This window comes from Gasterosteus aculeatus, chromosome 5, assembly GCF_964276395.1.
Source record: "Gasterosteus aculeatus chromosome 5, fGasAcu3.hap1.1, whole genome shotgun sequence".
Lineage (NCBI taxonomy): Eukaryota > Metazoa > Chordata > Actinopteri > Perciformes > Gasterosteidae > Gasterosteus > Gasterosteus aculeatus.
Window position 1 is genome coordinate 16,387,950 of NC_135692.1, and position 16,544 is coordinate 16,404,493.

General features: G+C 45.3%; 4 protein-coding genes across 4 annotated transcripts; all 4 read right to left on the reverse strand.

The window, feature by feature from the left end:
- Positions 1-183: 183 nt before the first annotated feature.
- Positions 184-7,015, reverse strand: ccz1 (CCZ1 vacuolar protein trafficking and biogenesis associated). The gene is made up of 17 exons (XM_040175811.2): positions 6,830-7,015; positions 5,948-6,023; positions 5,758-5,854; positions 5,540-5,637; positions 5,221-5,314; positions 5,018-5,098; positions 4,885-4,932; positions 4,638-4,721; positions 4,043-4,218; positions 3,890-3,971; positions 3,623-3,684; positions 2,930-3,041; positions 2,637-2,670; positions 2,308-2,425; positions 1,472-1,630; positions 781-908; positions 184-666 (listed from the first exon to the last, which is right to left on the reverse strand). The coding sequence occupies exons 2-17, from the start codon at positions 5,959-5,961 to the stop codon at positions 611-613; spliced, it is 1,443 nt and encodes a 480-aa protein (XP_040031745.1). The 5' UTR covers positions 5,962-6,023; positions 6,830-7,015; the 3' UTR covers positions 184-610.
- A 580-nt stretch (positions 7,016-7,595) lies between these two features.
- On the reverse strand, positions 7,596-9,962 carry pvalb9 (parvalbumin 9). Its single transcript, XM_040177646.2, has 5 exons — positions 9,662-9,962; positions 8,844-8,911; positions 8,436-8,568; positions 8,045-8,154; positions 7,596-7,840 (listed from the first exon to the last, which is right to left on the reverse strand). The coding sequence occupies exons 2-5, from the start codon at positions 8,902-8,904 to the stop codon at positions 7,815-7,817; spliced, it is 330 nt and encodes a 109-aa protein (XP_040033580.1). The 5' UTR covers positions 8,905-8,911; positions 9,662-9,962; the 3' UTR covers positions 7,596-7,814.
- Positions 9,963-11,297: 1,335 nt separating this feature from the next.
- On the reverse strand, positions 11,298-13,378 carry pvalb3 (parvalbumin 3). The gene is made up of 5 exons (XM_040177434.2): positions 13,238-13,378; positions 12,689-12,765; positions 12,167-12,299; positions 11,812-11,921; positions 11,298-11,692 (listed from the first exon to the last, which is right to left on the reverse strand). The coding sequence occupies exons 2-5, from the start codon at positions 12,747-12,749 to the stop codon at positions 11,667-11,669; spliced, it is 330 nt and encodes a 109-aa protein (XP_040033368.1). The 5' UTR covers positions 12,750-12,765; positions 13,238-13,378; the 3' UTR covers positions 11,298-11,666.
- Positions 13,379-15,192: 1,814 nt separating this feature from the next.
- On the reverse strand, positions 15,193-16,216 carry LOC120818841 (parvalbumin, thymic-like). The gene is made up of 4 exons (XM_040175698.2): positions 16,086-16,216; positions 15,876-16,008; positions 15,671-15,780; positions 15,193-15,364 (listed from the first exon to the last, which is right to left on the reverse strand). Exons 1-4 carry the CDS (start codon positions 16,144-16,146, stop codon positions 15,336-15,338), a joined length of 333 nt encoding a protein of 110 aa, XP_040031632.1. The 5' UTR covers positions 16,147-16,216; the 3' UTR covers positions 15,193-15,335.
- Between the last annotated feature and the right edge of the window lie 328 nt (positions 16,217-16,544).

The following is a 16,544-nucleotide window of genomic DNA, read 5'->3' on the forward strand; positions in this document are numbered from 1 at the left end:
GATTGGTTCGTTTTCTTCTTCTTCTACGTTTTTTGTAGCAACCGTTTCTTAAACGGTTTGGTTTGTTGTAAATGGACGCTGTTCCACTGTTTAATAAATTACCTCTGATGCTGTTGGTTGAAAGTGTCTTTTTTAAGGTTCCAGTTTTTAACATCTTCAAACAAAAAACTACCGTACACCAAATAAAATGCCTCCTTAATTTATTTAAAGATAACAGTTGTTTGCAAAGCACAATAACATCTTATTTTAAAACTATGACTGATTATTGAATTAAGCTGGAGCAAATAGTTCTGTGTTGTCAGTTTATAAATTAATTTGAGATTTTCAATTGTGAATGAGACAATATCCCAAGTCAAAAAAAATGTAAAAGTATGTACAAAGTAAATCAAAGAAAATAAAGTGCATTTACAATAAAAATCTGAATTTACATTTAATTACAGTAGAAAGTCACAATGCTATAGATTCAATTAGAAACAAACCTGGTTACAAAGCTTTGAATTTTTATTTTTTATTTTACAATGCAATTATTGCATTACGCTGATGCTGTCATAATATGCCGCAACGCTGACAGTTTTTAGTGTAGGGAAATCGCCTCCGTCTCACAGCTCCATCAGTCCAAAAAGAAAATGTTGTTGAACTGCGTCGCACAAAGCCTCTTAACCTCCTCTGTAGAGCAGAAAGACAAAGAGCATTGAGGGCAAAGAAGAGATTAGGCATGGAGGCAGATTATCCTTTGTGATGGGCGGTAATGACACGGATTTACGCCTCGCCGACACGTACCGTTTACTTCAATCAGGTTGGCGTTCTTCTGGTTCAGGATCACATACAGCTCTCTCTGGTCTGACTTCTTGCCAACTACCCAGTAGTCTGTCATTGCCTTTACGATGATTTCTTCATCCTCATTAACCCTGGGTGCCACAGAGCATTAACAGAGCAACATTAAATAAAAGAATTACCACATTTACAGTAGGTTCTAAGGGCAACTGCTCTTCATACACAGAAAATCCAATTAAAAAAATATAACTTACTATTTCTAACAATGAATCAGAAATGATGCACATGTTCAAAGTTAGAACACTAAAACATTTAACTTCTTATTAGAACGTAGTTACATAATTAATGACACATCTGCAGTTAAAGAGGAACTGATAGTGTCACAAATAAATTACATAAATGTTATGAATGTCCCTCGGACTGAAAATGGGATTCTCTCATGACTTCGGTCCTGTGACTGCTTCAAAACAGAGTCAGTTTAAAAACATCCCGGCAGCATCACGTGTAAAACGACTCACACCGTGGAGAGAGTTTGTATTTTTCATATTTCTTTCCTGGCTTTGAGAATTGTGAAAACCCCTCAGAGCTGAGGAGACTTTTAGTTCTACAATCTGATTTCGGCTCAGATGATGATGATGATGATGATGATCTCTGGTGTCATTTGCTCTAGATAGAACGAAGAGTTTCTCTGCTGTACCTGGCAAAGTCACAGTTGATGTCTCCCAGGATCTTCATGAGGTCGGGGTGAACAGAGGTTAGGCAAACATTGGCGGTTTTCCTCATGTGGATGGTGCTCTTCTCCGCCAGGTTCATGTGGTTGAAGTAGATGAATTTAAACTGGGGCTCCTTCTCTGGACTGAATAGACACAACGAAAAGAACACATACATTAAAATAAGCACCCTTTAAAGGTTATTTTAGCTCAGACATTAATAAATAATGCAGTAAGCCAAAACACTTGATAACATCCAAGTTGTGCTCCGCCCGCATTAACGTGAGCCGAGGACAGTTATTACTGCACAACGGCGAGTGCAGCGCTGGAAAAGAGCGGCTATGTACTTAAACATACAACCGATTCTAATCTGTGCTGCCTTGAATTATTTACAAACACACCAGAACTCAATGACAGCGGAGGAGTTTGGGACGGCATCACTTATTCAGTGCATATTTCACTATGTGGTTTAAAATGGAGCCCATCCAACGGGTCTGGAGCCCGGTCGTGGATTACAGATGAGGACGTGTCTCAGTCCAACGGCTGGGGTTAAAACTGTGACTTAACCGACGAATAAACAACACGGCTGTTTGTAAGAGAGACGCTTTCGTTTGAGGCAATACACGTTTTCGTCGGACAAGATGACGCCGCTAGTTTAGATGTCATCATCCACTGCGCTTATGCTGCAGCCTAACAAGCTCGTCTTGTGTTATCAATGATGTAAATGGCATAAGCCAATTAAAAGGAAGAGCTGTCCGAGTACAAAGTCCTCCTCAGCGGCTGGTACGTTGTTGATCAGGAGAGCGGTGGATTCTGAACTGACCCGGATATCCTGCGGTTTACTGTGAACTGTTCACATATGTCAGATGCCAGCAGAGTGAGCTGGGGGCCCACCAAGCCGTCGAGCTGCTCGCAGAAGTCCCTCGTCAGCTCCGCCGAGGCTGGAACGAGAAGGAGGGGAGAAGGTGGTCAGACATGAGCTGGAAAAAGAAAGAATAGCATATTTCAGCATTTCAAATAGCAGTAAATTGTCCTTCGTACTAGAAAACCCCCTTAAATAATGACCGTTCTCTTTACACATCCAGCCGGGGAGTAGAAGTGAACTGCATCCGTTACTGAAGCGACAGCAGGTGGGCGGCGAAGCACACTTACCGCTGATCATGAAACAAGCTGCGGCGCTCATCGCCTGGAATCAAGGTCACACGGGTTGGAAAGCACATTAATGTGATGACGAGCAACATCGGACGTACTTCATCATTTTTAAAATGGAGCTGTCTAATCCCCCAAAACCCAGATGATTTCTTGATAGAGCAGCAGAATATAAATCACAGATTATAGAAATCATTCTAAAATATTTAACCCCCCCTACACCCCCCACACCAAAACCCCTGAAGGATTGAGCCTGAGGTCTGATGACCTGGCAGATCCCATTTGCTCCTCCTCACCTTGTATACGATCAGGTGCAGCTCCTCGTAGCCGTCCTCGGTGCTCACAAATATTTTAGGGAATCGGAATTTAGCCTCTGGGTCTTTGAGATTAGTGGGACCGGTCAAAAACCTGCAGTGGACAAAGGGGAGAGTTAATGTCCCAAGTGTGACGTTCAATATCGAAGTCAGAGCCACTGCGAAACGGGACTATAAATGGACCAGAAGTCGTTGACTTCTCCACGGCCGGTCCAAAGGGCAAGACCGCCGTGGGAACAAGGAACTCACTGTTGTGCTTCGGCTGCTCGGGACTCGAAGCACGCGGCTCAACATTAGGTGGAACCATGACGATGTTCTCCTTGCTTCTTACTCTACAGCTGGTTGCTACTCGTAACGGTTTTATCAGAGACTCAAATACTCGTTACATTCTGGTGTGTCAGACCTCTTGAGCTGTGTTTCCTGCCCCATGATGCCAAATGTAGACAATGCAGCATCTGCACATTATGCAGATGTGGGTTAACACCTGAGGAAACCGTTTCTTGTTACTGATGTGTATTGAAACCAAACAAAAGGATTTTAACCCTGAAGCAGAAGTAATAATCATCCTCCTGCTTAAACAAGTGTTTGCCAAGGGTGTCTCCTCTTCAGACACTCTGTGGACTGCACATTAGCTCACATGTTATTCATGCTCCCACATACAGACCAGCGACCCACCTGCCATAGTGCAACAGATTCCCTGCGACCTCCGGCCTCAGAGGAGAGTCCCTGCCGGCCAACTGAGAGACGCAGATAGAAAAGAGGGCGACGGGTTAAAGGGGAAATGAGTGGATTGTAAATGTCATATTCGGGAGAAGTAAGACCAAGACGGTCGTGCATTTACAAGAGGGATGCTTTGCAATGGTTTTCTAGGAGTGAGCCTCTTCTCTCCGTCTTACAAACACCTCCCTGCTCCCTTTAGCTTTTGTCCCTGTGCCTCCTCACCTCTGGTTCAGAGTGTCTGGGGAACAGCGAGGTGGTCAGGTACTTGTACAGGATCCTCATATCATCTTGTTCCAGTCCGCTCCTGCACACACAACAACATTACAGAGCACACACACACACACACTCACACACACACCAGTGCTCATTCCGTACCAGATAAGCTGGTCGTTGTACAGGAAGGCGGTGTATTTGATCAGACTGAGGCTCTCCTCCACTCTGTTGACGAAGGACTGGATCTTCAGGTAGGTCATCTTGTCCAGTGGGAAGAAGCTGATGCCTCCGAATACGTCCAGCAAGTCGCAGGACTGCAAGTGGAGAGTCTGCAGATACTGGAGACGCACGCAGGTGCACACGAGCCCAAAACACAGGAGAGGGAGATAAGGGTCAGTTTACCCACAGATTGCTTACAGTGCAATATTAAAAGAAAGGAATTAGAAACTCTGACTGATGCCCTGTTGAGACGATTACATCATTCAACCTCTGATACCAACACCGCAGCATCACTTTCTCCCCGTCTTTGGGTTACACGACGGCGAGGGAAGCCTGTGTTAACTTAAGGAGGGTGTTCCTTAATGAGAAATGAATTCTTTATACTTTCACATAAGCCTCAGCGGTCGGAGCGGAGTCACTCGGGACGCGGCTGTGGGGTGAAGGCAGCGAAGGTAGACAGATAACAAAAAAGGACGAGCACCTTTTCAACGACTTTCCCAAGTGAAGCATGCGTTTCTTTCAGAGATGAGCTTCTTACCCGGTAGAAGAACTTTTCAAGCTTCTGTATTAGCAGCTCCACTCCGCCGGCTTCCATCGCTCTGCCAAAGGTGCCGTTGAAAAGCTACAAGAGACAACAACAACAACAACTGCTATTGAAGGATTCTTTTGGCATTATGAAGAGTCTATATATCGGTAATCTGAGCTACTGTAAGGGTGTTGTTATATGGCCTTTAGAAGAACAATGTTATAAAAACAGACAGATTCTAAAACCTACTGAAACTCACCTTGTACATACTGTAGCATTCCTTTACCACGGCACCATAAACAGTGTCCTACAGAGTCAAGAGGACATGTTAGGTAAAACGTTCATGACATCAAAGAAATACAGATGTTGACTGTTTTTTTCTTAGTACTCACAAGTATTTCCTCTTCCTGGTATTCTATTGTGGGAGGTTTACCATCTTTGTTTGGTTTCTCAACCATTGGGTTTCGAACCACCTGAGGAAGGAAATTGAAGTAAAGTGCGGCAGATATAAATGGATGATATATAGACGGTCAACCGACCCTCCAGACAAACAGCGTGAACACTGGAGTAATGCACATGTGAGCCTTTCCCCTACCATGACCATCCAAAAATTGTCCTCAGCCTCAAAGAAAAACTGACGGTTCTTCTGTGTGTGCAGAGACTTGGCAGGTTTCGTTGGACAGAAAGTCCTGAAAGATAAAAAGACGTTACAGCGATGAGACACAAAAACCAGAGGATCAGCCACTTAATCTGTGCTTTTACAGCCATTACATATGCATCGGCGTGCGTCTGACCACCTTAATCACTTCTATCTCAGATTCAAAGAAATGAAAACCAACAAGGAAATGCCTGCAGGCGGGAAAACGCTGCTCTAGTTTTACTGTGCTTCTGTTTTAAAGTATTCAGGTCTTCACCTTGTGAACTGAACAATGGCCTCACAAAGGCCCACATTTCTGATCTTCTCATTCTTCTCCACATCACTGGGGTGGTAAAACAAGATCTTCTTCTCCTCCTATAAACACATATTGAATCAGCAATTGCGCAATCAAAAGGGTTTCTGAATTATCAGAATAATCTAAATTCAGTTGTGAAACATCTGCTTTGCACATCTTCATCTAGGAATCATCCTCACCTCTCCTTCACGTGGCCCAAATGTGGGGTTGTAAATGAAAAAATTGAGCAGGGATACTGTGAACTGTTTCTCTTGCATTCCTGCGGCCATTCTGGGACTGTAACAGACACAAAGGGAAAGTTGAAATACAAATATGCAGTTAAAAACTGAGAGGCCTCTAGATATCATCACACAACCAGGTCCGCTTTACCTAATCGTCAGCATTAGTGTGACTTGTCGCTGGATTTCCTTTGCTCCAAAGACAGTTTGGTGAGCATGCCGTGGGTCTGCAGGATGAAGAGAGTCACATTGGTGAGATAATAATTATTGACTTTCACACGCAGACAATTACCGTTAACGCACACCAGGTCAAAGTAAGGAGTTGGAGTATTGCGGGGCTTTTGCATTGAAAGGCATTCAGCTAGTAATTAGTTAACCCTAAAGGTGAATCGCAGGCTCCATGTGAAGTTATTCTTTCTTTAAAAACACTGCGTAAGGATTAATGAATGCAGCTGATCCGCCAACTAGAACCACAACAATCCAATTAAGTAAAAAAAAACAACCTTTGAATGTAATGTAGAAACCACTAAAATGAGATAAATGCAGAGGAGGGAAAAGTTCAGCAGGTTCGTTTTCCGTAGAAGAGTATTTAAATATTGACTTGGATAACGATAGCTGTGACCTCCGCATCCCGGAGACAACTTAACTTAACTTTTGCAACAAAACCAAACCGGTTAAAAGAGGGACAGTTGGCTGAGCTGCCGTCAAACCCATCGATGCTTCACGCTCTCGATGTCGCGTTAACTCACTACCCATTGAATGAAACATACGACGTAACTACGCATTTAGAAGCACAACCACCAACAACCGACCGATGTTAGTTAACGTCAGTCTGAGCAGCTAGTTAGCCGGCTAGCTGTCAGTCTGAGCAGCTAGTTAGCCGGCTAGCTGTCAGTTTGAGCAGCTAGTTAGCCGGCTAGCTGTCAGTTTGAGCAGCTAGTTAGCCGGCTAGCTGTCTCTACTAGCAGAGGAGTTGTGTTCCTGGCGGAAGGAACCGTGACGGTAAAATAAAAACACCCCGGTAAAGACTCACCTTATTGAACAAACACGTGCATGTGAACGTGGTCAGAAAGTGTATAAATAAAACAAAAAACCAGCAAAGGAGATCGTGAGAGGAGATGCCGCATAATACTTTACATGTTTAACTTCCTGCTTTTGACAGCGCGGTGTCACAAGTTCAACTGTTCGTGTTTAACCAATTGCTTCAAATAAAGGTTCCTACTCCATACTGGGAATTTGAGTAACTGAGATATCACATGTACTTTTGAATGTGCAAAGATGTGAGTAAATGCAATATTTCTTTTCAGCTGTGTCTCATATTGGATACTTTTGAAGATACATTGTGTATAGAGGATGAAATCCTCACTTTACTTTACGATTATGGTAACACTATTAACTTATAATAACCAATACCAACACAATAATTACTGTATAACTATGAACACAACTTTTTAAAAACGTTTTCCTTGTAAACACATTAAATCCTTTACACCCCGGCTTACTCTTATACTAAATACAAATAGATAAACTGTAATCATATTCCAAGTGGGCATGAAATCAAAAAAGAATAAGGTTTTTTGCAACTTTTTCTCTTGTCAAATTCAGACATGCAAAATAACCCAATCAGGTTTTTATTCCCCATACTTATTCCTGGCTCTCTCTATCCTCTTGATGAATCTGCTAGCATTTGTGCACATTTATGAATTATTGTTGAACATAAATGCAATGAAGAATCATTTTAGACCATTTCTTTGCATTAATCCATCAATTACAGAGGACATAAGTACAAAGACTTGATCTGTGTTTCCACGTGTTTATTTAATGCCATGATAGATGTGGGGTGTTCACAGAAAAGAAAATATAAAAGTAGCCATAGGAAAGACACATTAAATTAAGTTTGAAAAACAATTAGCACACACCGCATTTAATAGAAAAAGATCACAAGGGAATGGAAGCTTGGACCAGAAGGCTCCTGGGGAGGGAGGACTGAAGACCTGAGCTCCTATTGTCTGTAAAACTCAGGAAAGGACCATTTTCTGGAATTCTAGAGGAGAAAAAAGCAAGTTGAATTGGCTGTGAATCATCTGCAAAAATAATACCTGAAGGTGGTAAAAAATATAAGAAAGACACATTGTATGTTTTCAAATCTGAGCTCAAAGGATGGATTCATTCTGACCTCTACAGCAAAAAGGTTTATTAATGCATGCCTGCAGTATTACAAACAGAAGGTAAGAACTTAGATACCAACCCTGTACTCCAATTCTGCCGTCGCTATCATCATCAGCGGCTGATATGAAGCTCTTGGTTTCTGCCTCAGTCAGTGTTCGTGCTCCGGGGACAAACCGCAGCAGGAAGTACCTAGAAATACACACACACACCCACGGGTACATGCGCTGTAATCATTGGAGTCAATTCTGCACAATAATAAGCACATAAACGCACATATTCCTGAATCTCACAGCTTGGGTCGCTCCCCCGGCTGGATTATATGACCCAAAGGCAATAGTCCTTTACCCAACAGCAGATTAAGACATTTACAGTGAGTCGAGGTGCAAATGAATCACAGCATCAGGCAGGACTAGAACCAGCGCTCTCACGCAGAGCCGTTCCATCACACATCCTGTCGTCGCCTCACACACTTGAGCTCGGACTCCTCGATGAAGCCGCTCTGGTCCTCGTCGAGGATCTGGAAGACCTCTTTGATCTCCTGGGGGGTCTTTGAGGAGAGGCCACACAGCTGGGAGAACTTTCTGAAGCAGAATGAGTCCGGAGCTGCAAACACACACAAACGCACGAGAGAAAATTGGGCCTGTTGGAAGCTGAGTTGGAGATTAAAACTGCATGTGGTTTAAATTGAATTATCAACTCTGGATTACTTAGTTACTGAAAGATTAAGACATTAATCCTGTGATGGTGTTCTACTGTTAACGTGTATGGATAAGTCATTTATGCTGCACAATGAGCTTGACGTGAGTGGAGACTTCTAACATTGGTAAGCAGGGCGTTTCTGTGTGTGTGTGTGTGTGTGTGTGTGTGTGAGACGCTACCTTGACAGTCCTTGACAGCATTTTCAATGGCCTCAGCTGAAAGAATGGAGTTCAGCGACATCTTGATCCTGTGTGCTCAAAGAAAAGAACTAGTGTTATTATTATCTGCGTCATGCTGGATTCATTGATTTTGTACTATAGATACATTAAGGTTAATATTCATCAAACACAAGTCAGGATTCTTTTGTTGGCAGAAGAACATTTAGAGAATAAGCAAAAGCAGAAACATGAGATTTGTTTGGCAGATTGAATGAATCTTTCCTGCCAGATGCGTGAGGCTTTTGGTTTAATTAAGCCACCAGGCGGCCTTGCTGTAATTCCCCATGCAGGGGCTGCCGCTAATTGGACTGGGCTGTGTTGTGCAAGGAATTTGGCAATTAGGGACCATTGAAAGGTTATTTGAGTGGACGAGCAGTCCGCGTTTTAAAAGTAATTAAAAAAACAATTAATTTAGCATCAGAAAAGGTTCCCCTGCTTTGAAAAACCAGACTTGGCTTAACGTGGCTTTTGTAACTTGAATCCTCTGACAACAGGCTTCACATTGTGTTTTTATATGTACGCTTAAACTGTTCTGTAAATGCATCTTTTATGAATTATTTATAGGAATCACATTTGCTTAGTGAGCGTAAAAACAATAGTGTCATGAACCAAATTATGAAAAACTTCATCAGGTCCTTAATTGCTCAGCTCCTTTCCGTAGTCAACACGTCCGTTAGTCAGGACAAAGCATTTCAGACTGAGATAGAACAAAGCAGCAGGCAGCAGCACACCTGGCCAACACCTGTGTCCCCCCCCCCCCCCCCCCCCGGGCGACTCACCGCCGTTGGCTGGGCTTCCTCTCCGGCTCCGGGTCCCGAGCAGCAGCAGCAGCAGCAGCAGATGGAGGAGGTTTTGTGGAGACGCTGACAGCTGCCTCCGTCTTATATGCCGCGAAGGATGCTTGAGTTTCCAACCTGTCGGCGGATCAGATGTTTCCTGCAGCCGGCCGCCTCCTTCTCGTGTTCCTCACCTGCCAATTAACGCGCACTGTGCGTATCTGCCACTGACATCTCCTCCCCCCTCCTCCTCGCTGTCACGGACTTGTCCAATCAACCGTTTGCTCCATCCATCCCTCCTCTCCATCTCTGCAGGTGCATGTGTGCCGGCTTAAATATCTCCAATTTAATCAGGTCCCTTTTTTTCCCCTCTTTCTGGTTTTAGTGAGTAATCTGCTAAATTCCAATCAGAGCAGTGGGTCATTATGTGACTGTGTGATGTCCTCGCGTGACATTGTGTGTCTCACTGATACGTACAAGGTGTTTCAGTAGAAACAAAAACACTCACATTTTTCTGACAGTGGACTTATGCAGAATGGGATACTTATGTTTACATTCATGCAATGCATTTGGAATACACACTTTATAAATTATAAAGCTTTATAAAAAAAAAAAAAACTATTAGCAATCTCGTCTTACATCTTACGAAGTAAACAACTTACCATCAAAAATCTGTTTACGAGTCCAGGATACACTAAAAGAAGCGCGGTTTTCCCCATTAGGGTTTTCATGTGGACGTGCTGAAGGATGCCTCACTGTCAGATGGCAGGTTGGGAGCAGATTGAAGCTATTTTTCACAGAGGTCACGAGGTTTGTACCTGGTCACCATGACAACTGGCCAGTCTGAGCTGACGATGTTGTTGTCTGAAAGGGAAGCCGTCCCGTCCTCCTGAACCCGGTCAGCACTAACGGCGTCAGCAGAGAGGGAAGGGATGCTTTTTTTGTAACCAGGACCAAGGGAATAAATCTCATTATTCTTAAGAGAATCACACGCGGCGGCGCTCTGACTCACCGCTTTGTGAGTCGTCATCTCAAACTCGTTAAGGTTAAAAATGCAGAAAATGAAGTCTCTGTATTCCTCCAGGTGGTCCATGTAAAGCCATTGAGTGGGTGAAACCCTGGTGGCCTTCTGACTGATCGGATGCACCACCTTGTGGCTGCTTCCCATCAACGCAGAGACATCCAACGTGGCGTGCCGGGGAGTTGTATTCCGTCTCAGTGTAAATCACCGTATCAGCAGTCGTCTGCAGCCTTACTTGGCCTGGTATGCCGGCTAATGTTAGAAATCTTTAGGTTGCATGATGCACATCACAGAGACTTTTAAATGATTCCCACTCGCGCTGCTGTTGCTTTGGATTAGCATTTTAGCTAAATGTTCAGTATTTATGAGTGTGGCCGCCTTCGTCATAAAAATCTAACTATAAAATAACTGTTTTATATGACTCACTGTGCTCTGTTCATTTGGTGCTTCGGAAAACTTGTTTCCTGTTCTCGGATTCATCATTTAAATCATCTTCTTTAGTGCAAAGTGCTGAGAGTGATCCCTTGACTGTGTTTCGTTTTAACCTTTCTGTCAATTAACACTTTGTTGTTTCTTTGATCTGCTGAATCAGAACCGTATTGAAGACCAGGTACAGACTTATTGAAAAAGAACCTTTATTGTTTTCTCATCGTCTGTCCGTTTCCCATAAAAGTGCATCATCACTGATCTCACAGTAAGCAAATCTCACATAGTGAAACAAGGACAGGAGTGAATGAGAGCGAGAGCGAGAGAGAGAGACACAAGTCAACCAGGTACATTCATCATGGACATAGCAGGGCCAGAGGGGGGGAGAGAGAGAGAGATGCAGGGGGGGTTACGGTCCGGGGGGGGGGAGGTCAAATGTATAAAACTGGTGTGGAGAGTTGAAAAGAGAGAGAGGAGAGGGGGGAAGAGGAGAGGAGGAGTATGTCTTGGCTCAAGTTGTTCCTTTAGAGTAGTGAAGTAAGATGTTGGTCACTTCTTCATTTAGCCCTTGACCATGGCGGCGAACTCTGCAGGGGGGAGGGAAGGAGGAGACAATCCATGAGTGTCCGTTCAAGATATTTGGAGGGCCGCACATATATTTAGATCAGGTTGCAATTCAAGCTAAAAGCTCTTCTTGTCTCCTCACCGTCCATGCCGATCATGCCGTCGCCGTCAGCGTCGCCGGCTGCGAGGAAGGCCTTGGTCTCGGCTTCGGTCAGAGCTCTGGCAGAGGCAGAGAAGTTCTGCAGGAACAGCCTGTGGAGGAGAGCAGATACACCGCATGAGCCTGCACAACAGAAATAGGACTGTATTTTTCTCTTTGGCTGGTTGGCTTTAAGCTCAGTGTATTCTTCTCCTTGTGTTTAGTTCAGAATCATTTAAGAGGTCAAGTAATTCCCTTAATTTGGTTCCAAAATGTCAAGTCTGCCCTGTTACCTCCTCGTCTGATGTCCCCCTACACTAAAGTGGAAGTGAAAAAGCGAGAGAAGAGAAGTGCCTACTTCAGCTCCTCCTCCTCAATGAAGCCACTCTTGTCCTGGTCGATGACTTTGAAGGCGTTCTTGATGTCATCGGCGCTCTTGGCAGCCAGGCCGATCTTCTTGAAGAATTCCTTGTACTTGAAAGAGTCGGCAGCTGTGAGGAGACAGACGAGGAATCGCGTTCAGGCATTGCAGACAAAATCAGACGGGAGCTGAGGCGTGTTTTTGCAGCCGTCGTTTCGGTGGCGTTGGTTGCTGTTCCTCTGACTGTTTTTTCTCACAGGGGCCACAGAGATGAATCAGAAAACAGGCTGTCCGCTAAGATAAGAAGCCACCAAGGTCCCGTTCTGCATGCTCACTGCTATCGATCCAGCCCCTTGATGGGTTTCAAATGACACCGGATGGTAAATGCAGCAAAGATGCAGAGGTCCACTTTGAGCTCTGTGTGTGTGTTTAATCTCGTAATGCGATTTTGTATGAACAAAAGAATTGGGCTACATAAAGTGTGCCTGCATCATCGAGTCATTGTCGGGTGGGGTTTACCTTGGCAGGCTGCAAGGGCTGCAGTGATGTCAGCCGCGTTCAGGGATGCTGCTAATGCCATTTTGATTTGTTTTTAGCTGAGGGAGGAGAGCAGAAGACAAAGCATCAGTTCATCAGTTCGGCTGTAGCAAATCAGACAGGATTAAGCAGTTTTACTTGGAATCTATGAAGCATGTTAAGTTCCCTCGCTGCACTTTAGGTCAGGATTCAGCATTCAAAGTTAAGGAGCTACTATTATTTTATCATGCAATATATTTTACAGTTGCTCTCTGAGTATTCCTCTCTGGCAGCCCCGAAAGACAAGGCACAAATCATCAGAAAAGGTAGTCCAATTTTCCCAAAACCAAGCCCTCCAAGGCAAAAGATCAAGTATCCTTTGCAGCAGTGGTTTGGAAAATAGCTTTTTTTCCCCCATTTGGTTCCATAGTCCAAAGCCAACTCTGGCCCTTTCCTCGATTTGTATCCCGTTGCATGAAGTCGAAGCCCTGAAACACTCTGAGTCAGGCAGTGGATCTGCCTAAAGGTCTGCAGCTCCTCAGTGCAACTCACCTCAGGGTGATCTCTGAAGGTAAGGGGGGGTTGCTCAGGTCGAATCTGTTCACTGCAGTGGACCTCTCGGCCGCTCTCGCGAGCTTATATACCTTCACCCGGCGGAAATATGATGCATAGGCTATGTAATGGACACTGTGTGCAAAGCAGTCGAAGCAGTCGGTCGAAAAATGTGTCCAGTAGACAGAGCTGTTCTATTTATAAGCACATAAATGAAGATGCTTAAATGGTAGGCTGTGTGGGCCTATGCAAAAGTGCTTGATATTGCACACAGCTAATTATATACGCTGCTGATTTGGGTGAAACGTTCTCTGTGGCCACGTCGCTTTGACCTGTTAAACCGTGCAGAGCACCGTGGAGGCCAGAGTGAACTCTTGTATTGTTTATTCAAACTATCAGGCAGCTTTGTAAGGAGTCAGCTGCTTATTGGGCGTTCACACAGGTTCCGCAGTGACGTTGTTTCCTCGGGGGCTGCGTCCGTAATGTCATATCGTGCTTAAAGCCGCGTGTCTGCATGAGCATCTGATTTGTTCACAGTTTTGGGGGAAATGTTTGTGATCGCCGACCATAAAATGCCTGCAGCGTCAAAAAAAGGCCGGTTTGTGTTGATTGATCTTCACAGGCGAGGGTTGATGTGGGGAATGAGTCCAGAAATCATATTGCATTTTAAAAACGCACAAGGTTTAGATGCAAAGAGAAACGCATGCAAGTTAAAGGCATGTTCCCCTGTGTTACAGCAGTATCTATCAGGGTGTAATCAGGGGGCCAAAGAGGTCCGATTAGACAGCAAGCGACACGTGCTGAGATAACTGCTAGGATCCACCAGCACGTATCACCAGAATCCACTGAACACGAAGCTCGGCACCGTGTGCCAGGTTGTATTTTTGGAGCTCCTTCACCCATTCACACCGTTTCTCCTTATGGCGATGAAACTATTTCTGACGCTATTTCAGGAAACACCCAAATCCGATATCACAGGTTCCCCCGTCGGCTCGACCCTCTGGTGCGGAGCCGTCGTGCGGTCGACCTCCTTCCACGCAGCTCTCGTACGGGCTGCAGACAATGAAGGCAATGAAGCGGTGCGAGGGGGCCTTCCGTGCCCATATTTGCCCCCCTGACAGGTGCAGCCTGTCACGGAGCCGTCACGCATCAGGTGGCATTGACGCCCGTATTGAATCATCAGCAGATTTGAATGGCTTTAATTGTCACCTGACCTGTATCATATATTGATTGTAGGGGCGACGTAAGAGTCATTTATTCTTGTTTGGACTCCAGATGTAGTTCTACAACGTCATACCTCTTCGAGCTTGTTGACTAATTTGTTACTTCCTTTACTTTAGTAGCTTCAGATGTGTGATGTTTCAGAAGCCAGCCCCCCCCCCCCCCCCATATGTTTATTTTCAGTACAAATCTTGTTAAAAACTTCTGGCCTTAAACATCGCCTGTGGTCACATGAGGTCTCTCACCTCGGACGACTCGGCCACAGATACTGAAACTATTCCTGCCCTTCTTCAATATCAGGTTTAAATTACACATATCGAGTAAGGCTGTGGGGGTCTTTGATACCCCCTGAACCCCCCCCCCTGCATGGGCAGATTCCTGTTTTTTAACCGGCGATGTTCTTCTAGTGCCCCACCTGAGAGCAGGAGTTTGTCCCCTCCAGAAATAGAAGTGAGAAGAGAGGAAGGTGCAGATGAATGTGTCCTGCAGAGAAACTCTACCCCGTCCCAGTTCCACCAGCGCATCTGAAGCTCAGCCAGAGACCCATTCCTCCCATCATAGAGCTTCTTCTCCCACTGCCGGAGCCTCCGTTCCAGCTGTTTCCCCCCCCACACCTGATTTTGCAGGGTGAAGCTGCTCATGCCGTTAATTAGTAGAAACCGAAGCCTCCGTCAGGCCGAGTGCTCACTGTGGCACCGGGACAGGAGGAACACACACGAGGAAACACACAATCCTTCACCTTTTGAATTGCTTTATTTGACTGTGGACACATAAAATCCCCGGCTAAGTCTGTGTCATTTACGACAGATGGTTGGCATTCGATAAAAAACGGTCCGTCCTGAGGTGATCACGGTGAATCACACGGGTCACGTGTGTTTTATGAAGACTTGATCAGCGCAGAAAACTCTAAACAGAAGAGAGAGAACTTTTTTAAAATAGGCAACAGATGAGGGACACTTGCATGAGGACAAGCTGCTCTTTTCTTTTACTGTTTTGCTGATTAATTGTGCTCTTTTCTTTCAAATGGCTCACACCTGGAAACACCTGTATCGTTCTACTGCTGTGTGCGTGAATCGGAGGACAGTGATCACTCAGAAGGTCACTCAGGCATCAATGTGCGCATTCTTGAACATGTGATTCACTGAGGCGATTCCCCGTCTCTCTGGCAGCGAGGAACGAAGATCTCATTCTACACTATCTAGAGCCTCCAACCTTCCCAGCCGATCTTCCCGTCTCCGTCTGCGTCCCCCTCCTTCAGGAAACTCCTGGTCTCGGCTGCGGTCAGGGTCCTCGCTCCTTTGGAGAAGTTCTGCAGGAACAGTCTGACAGAGACGAAGCAGCAGGTGAGAAAGAGAAGAGACGGCAAAGTGGAACGTTGCAGATGGATAGATGGACAATCTGTACGGTGAAACTCAACTGTAACTCATCCTGTTCAATGAAGCCGCTTTTGTCCTGGTCCAGGATTTTAAAGACCTTCTCGATCTCTGTTGGAGTTTTCTTGGATAAACCCACGGCCTTGAAAAACGTCTTGGGGCTGAAGGAGTCCTTCGCTGAAAGTTGAATCACAGACAGGAGCAGTTCAGACGACAGAGGCCGTCAGCTCGGGACGTCGGAATCGTCTCCTCACCTTTGCAAGCGCTGATCGCCGATGTGATGTCGGAGGCTGCCAGGAAGTCGGTGATCGCCATGCCGGAGGAGACTCTGTTGTGGAGGATGTGGCGGAAAGAAACTACCGTTGACTGGTTACTTGAATAAGCTTTGGACCCCCCCCCCATCACCTCCCCCCCCCGTGCCCCCACCCAGTGTCAAAAACCACCAGTGTCCTTCTGTCCGCTGTCACCTGCAGGTGACCACTTCAGCACGCCGTGTGTGTGTGTGTGCGAAAGGGAGGCACGACTTTGCATCCAAGAGAGCTTTTTGCAGGGGTCAGAGGTCGTCGTGGCTCTGAACCCACCTCGGCCAACACCTGGTGAGGTAACATCTGTCAGTGCGGTTGTATCCGGCTTGTCCCGGCAGCGTTCCTGTGAACATCCTGGTATTATTATGTTATATACACATCTGCACCGTCACACATCCATCACAGGCC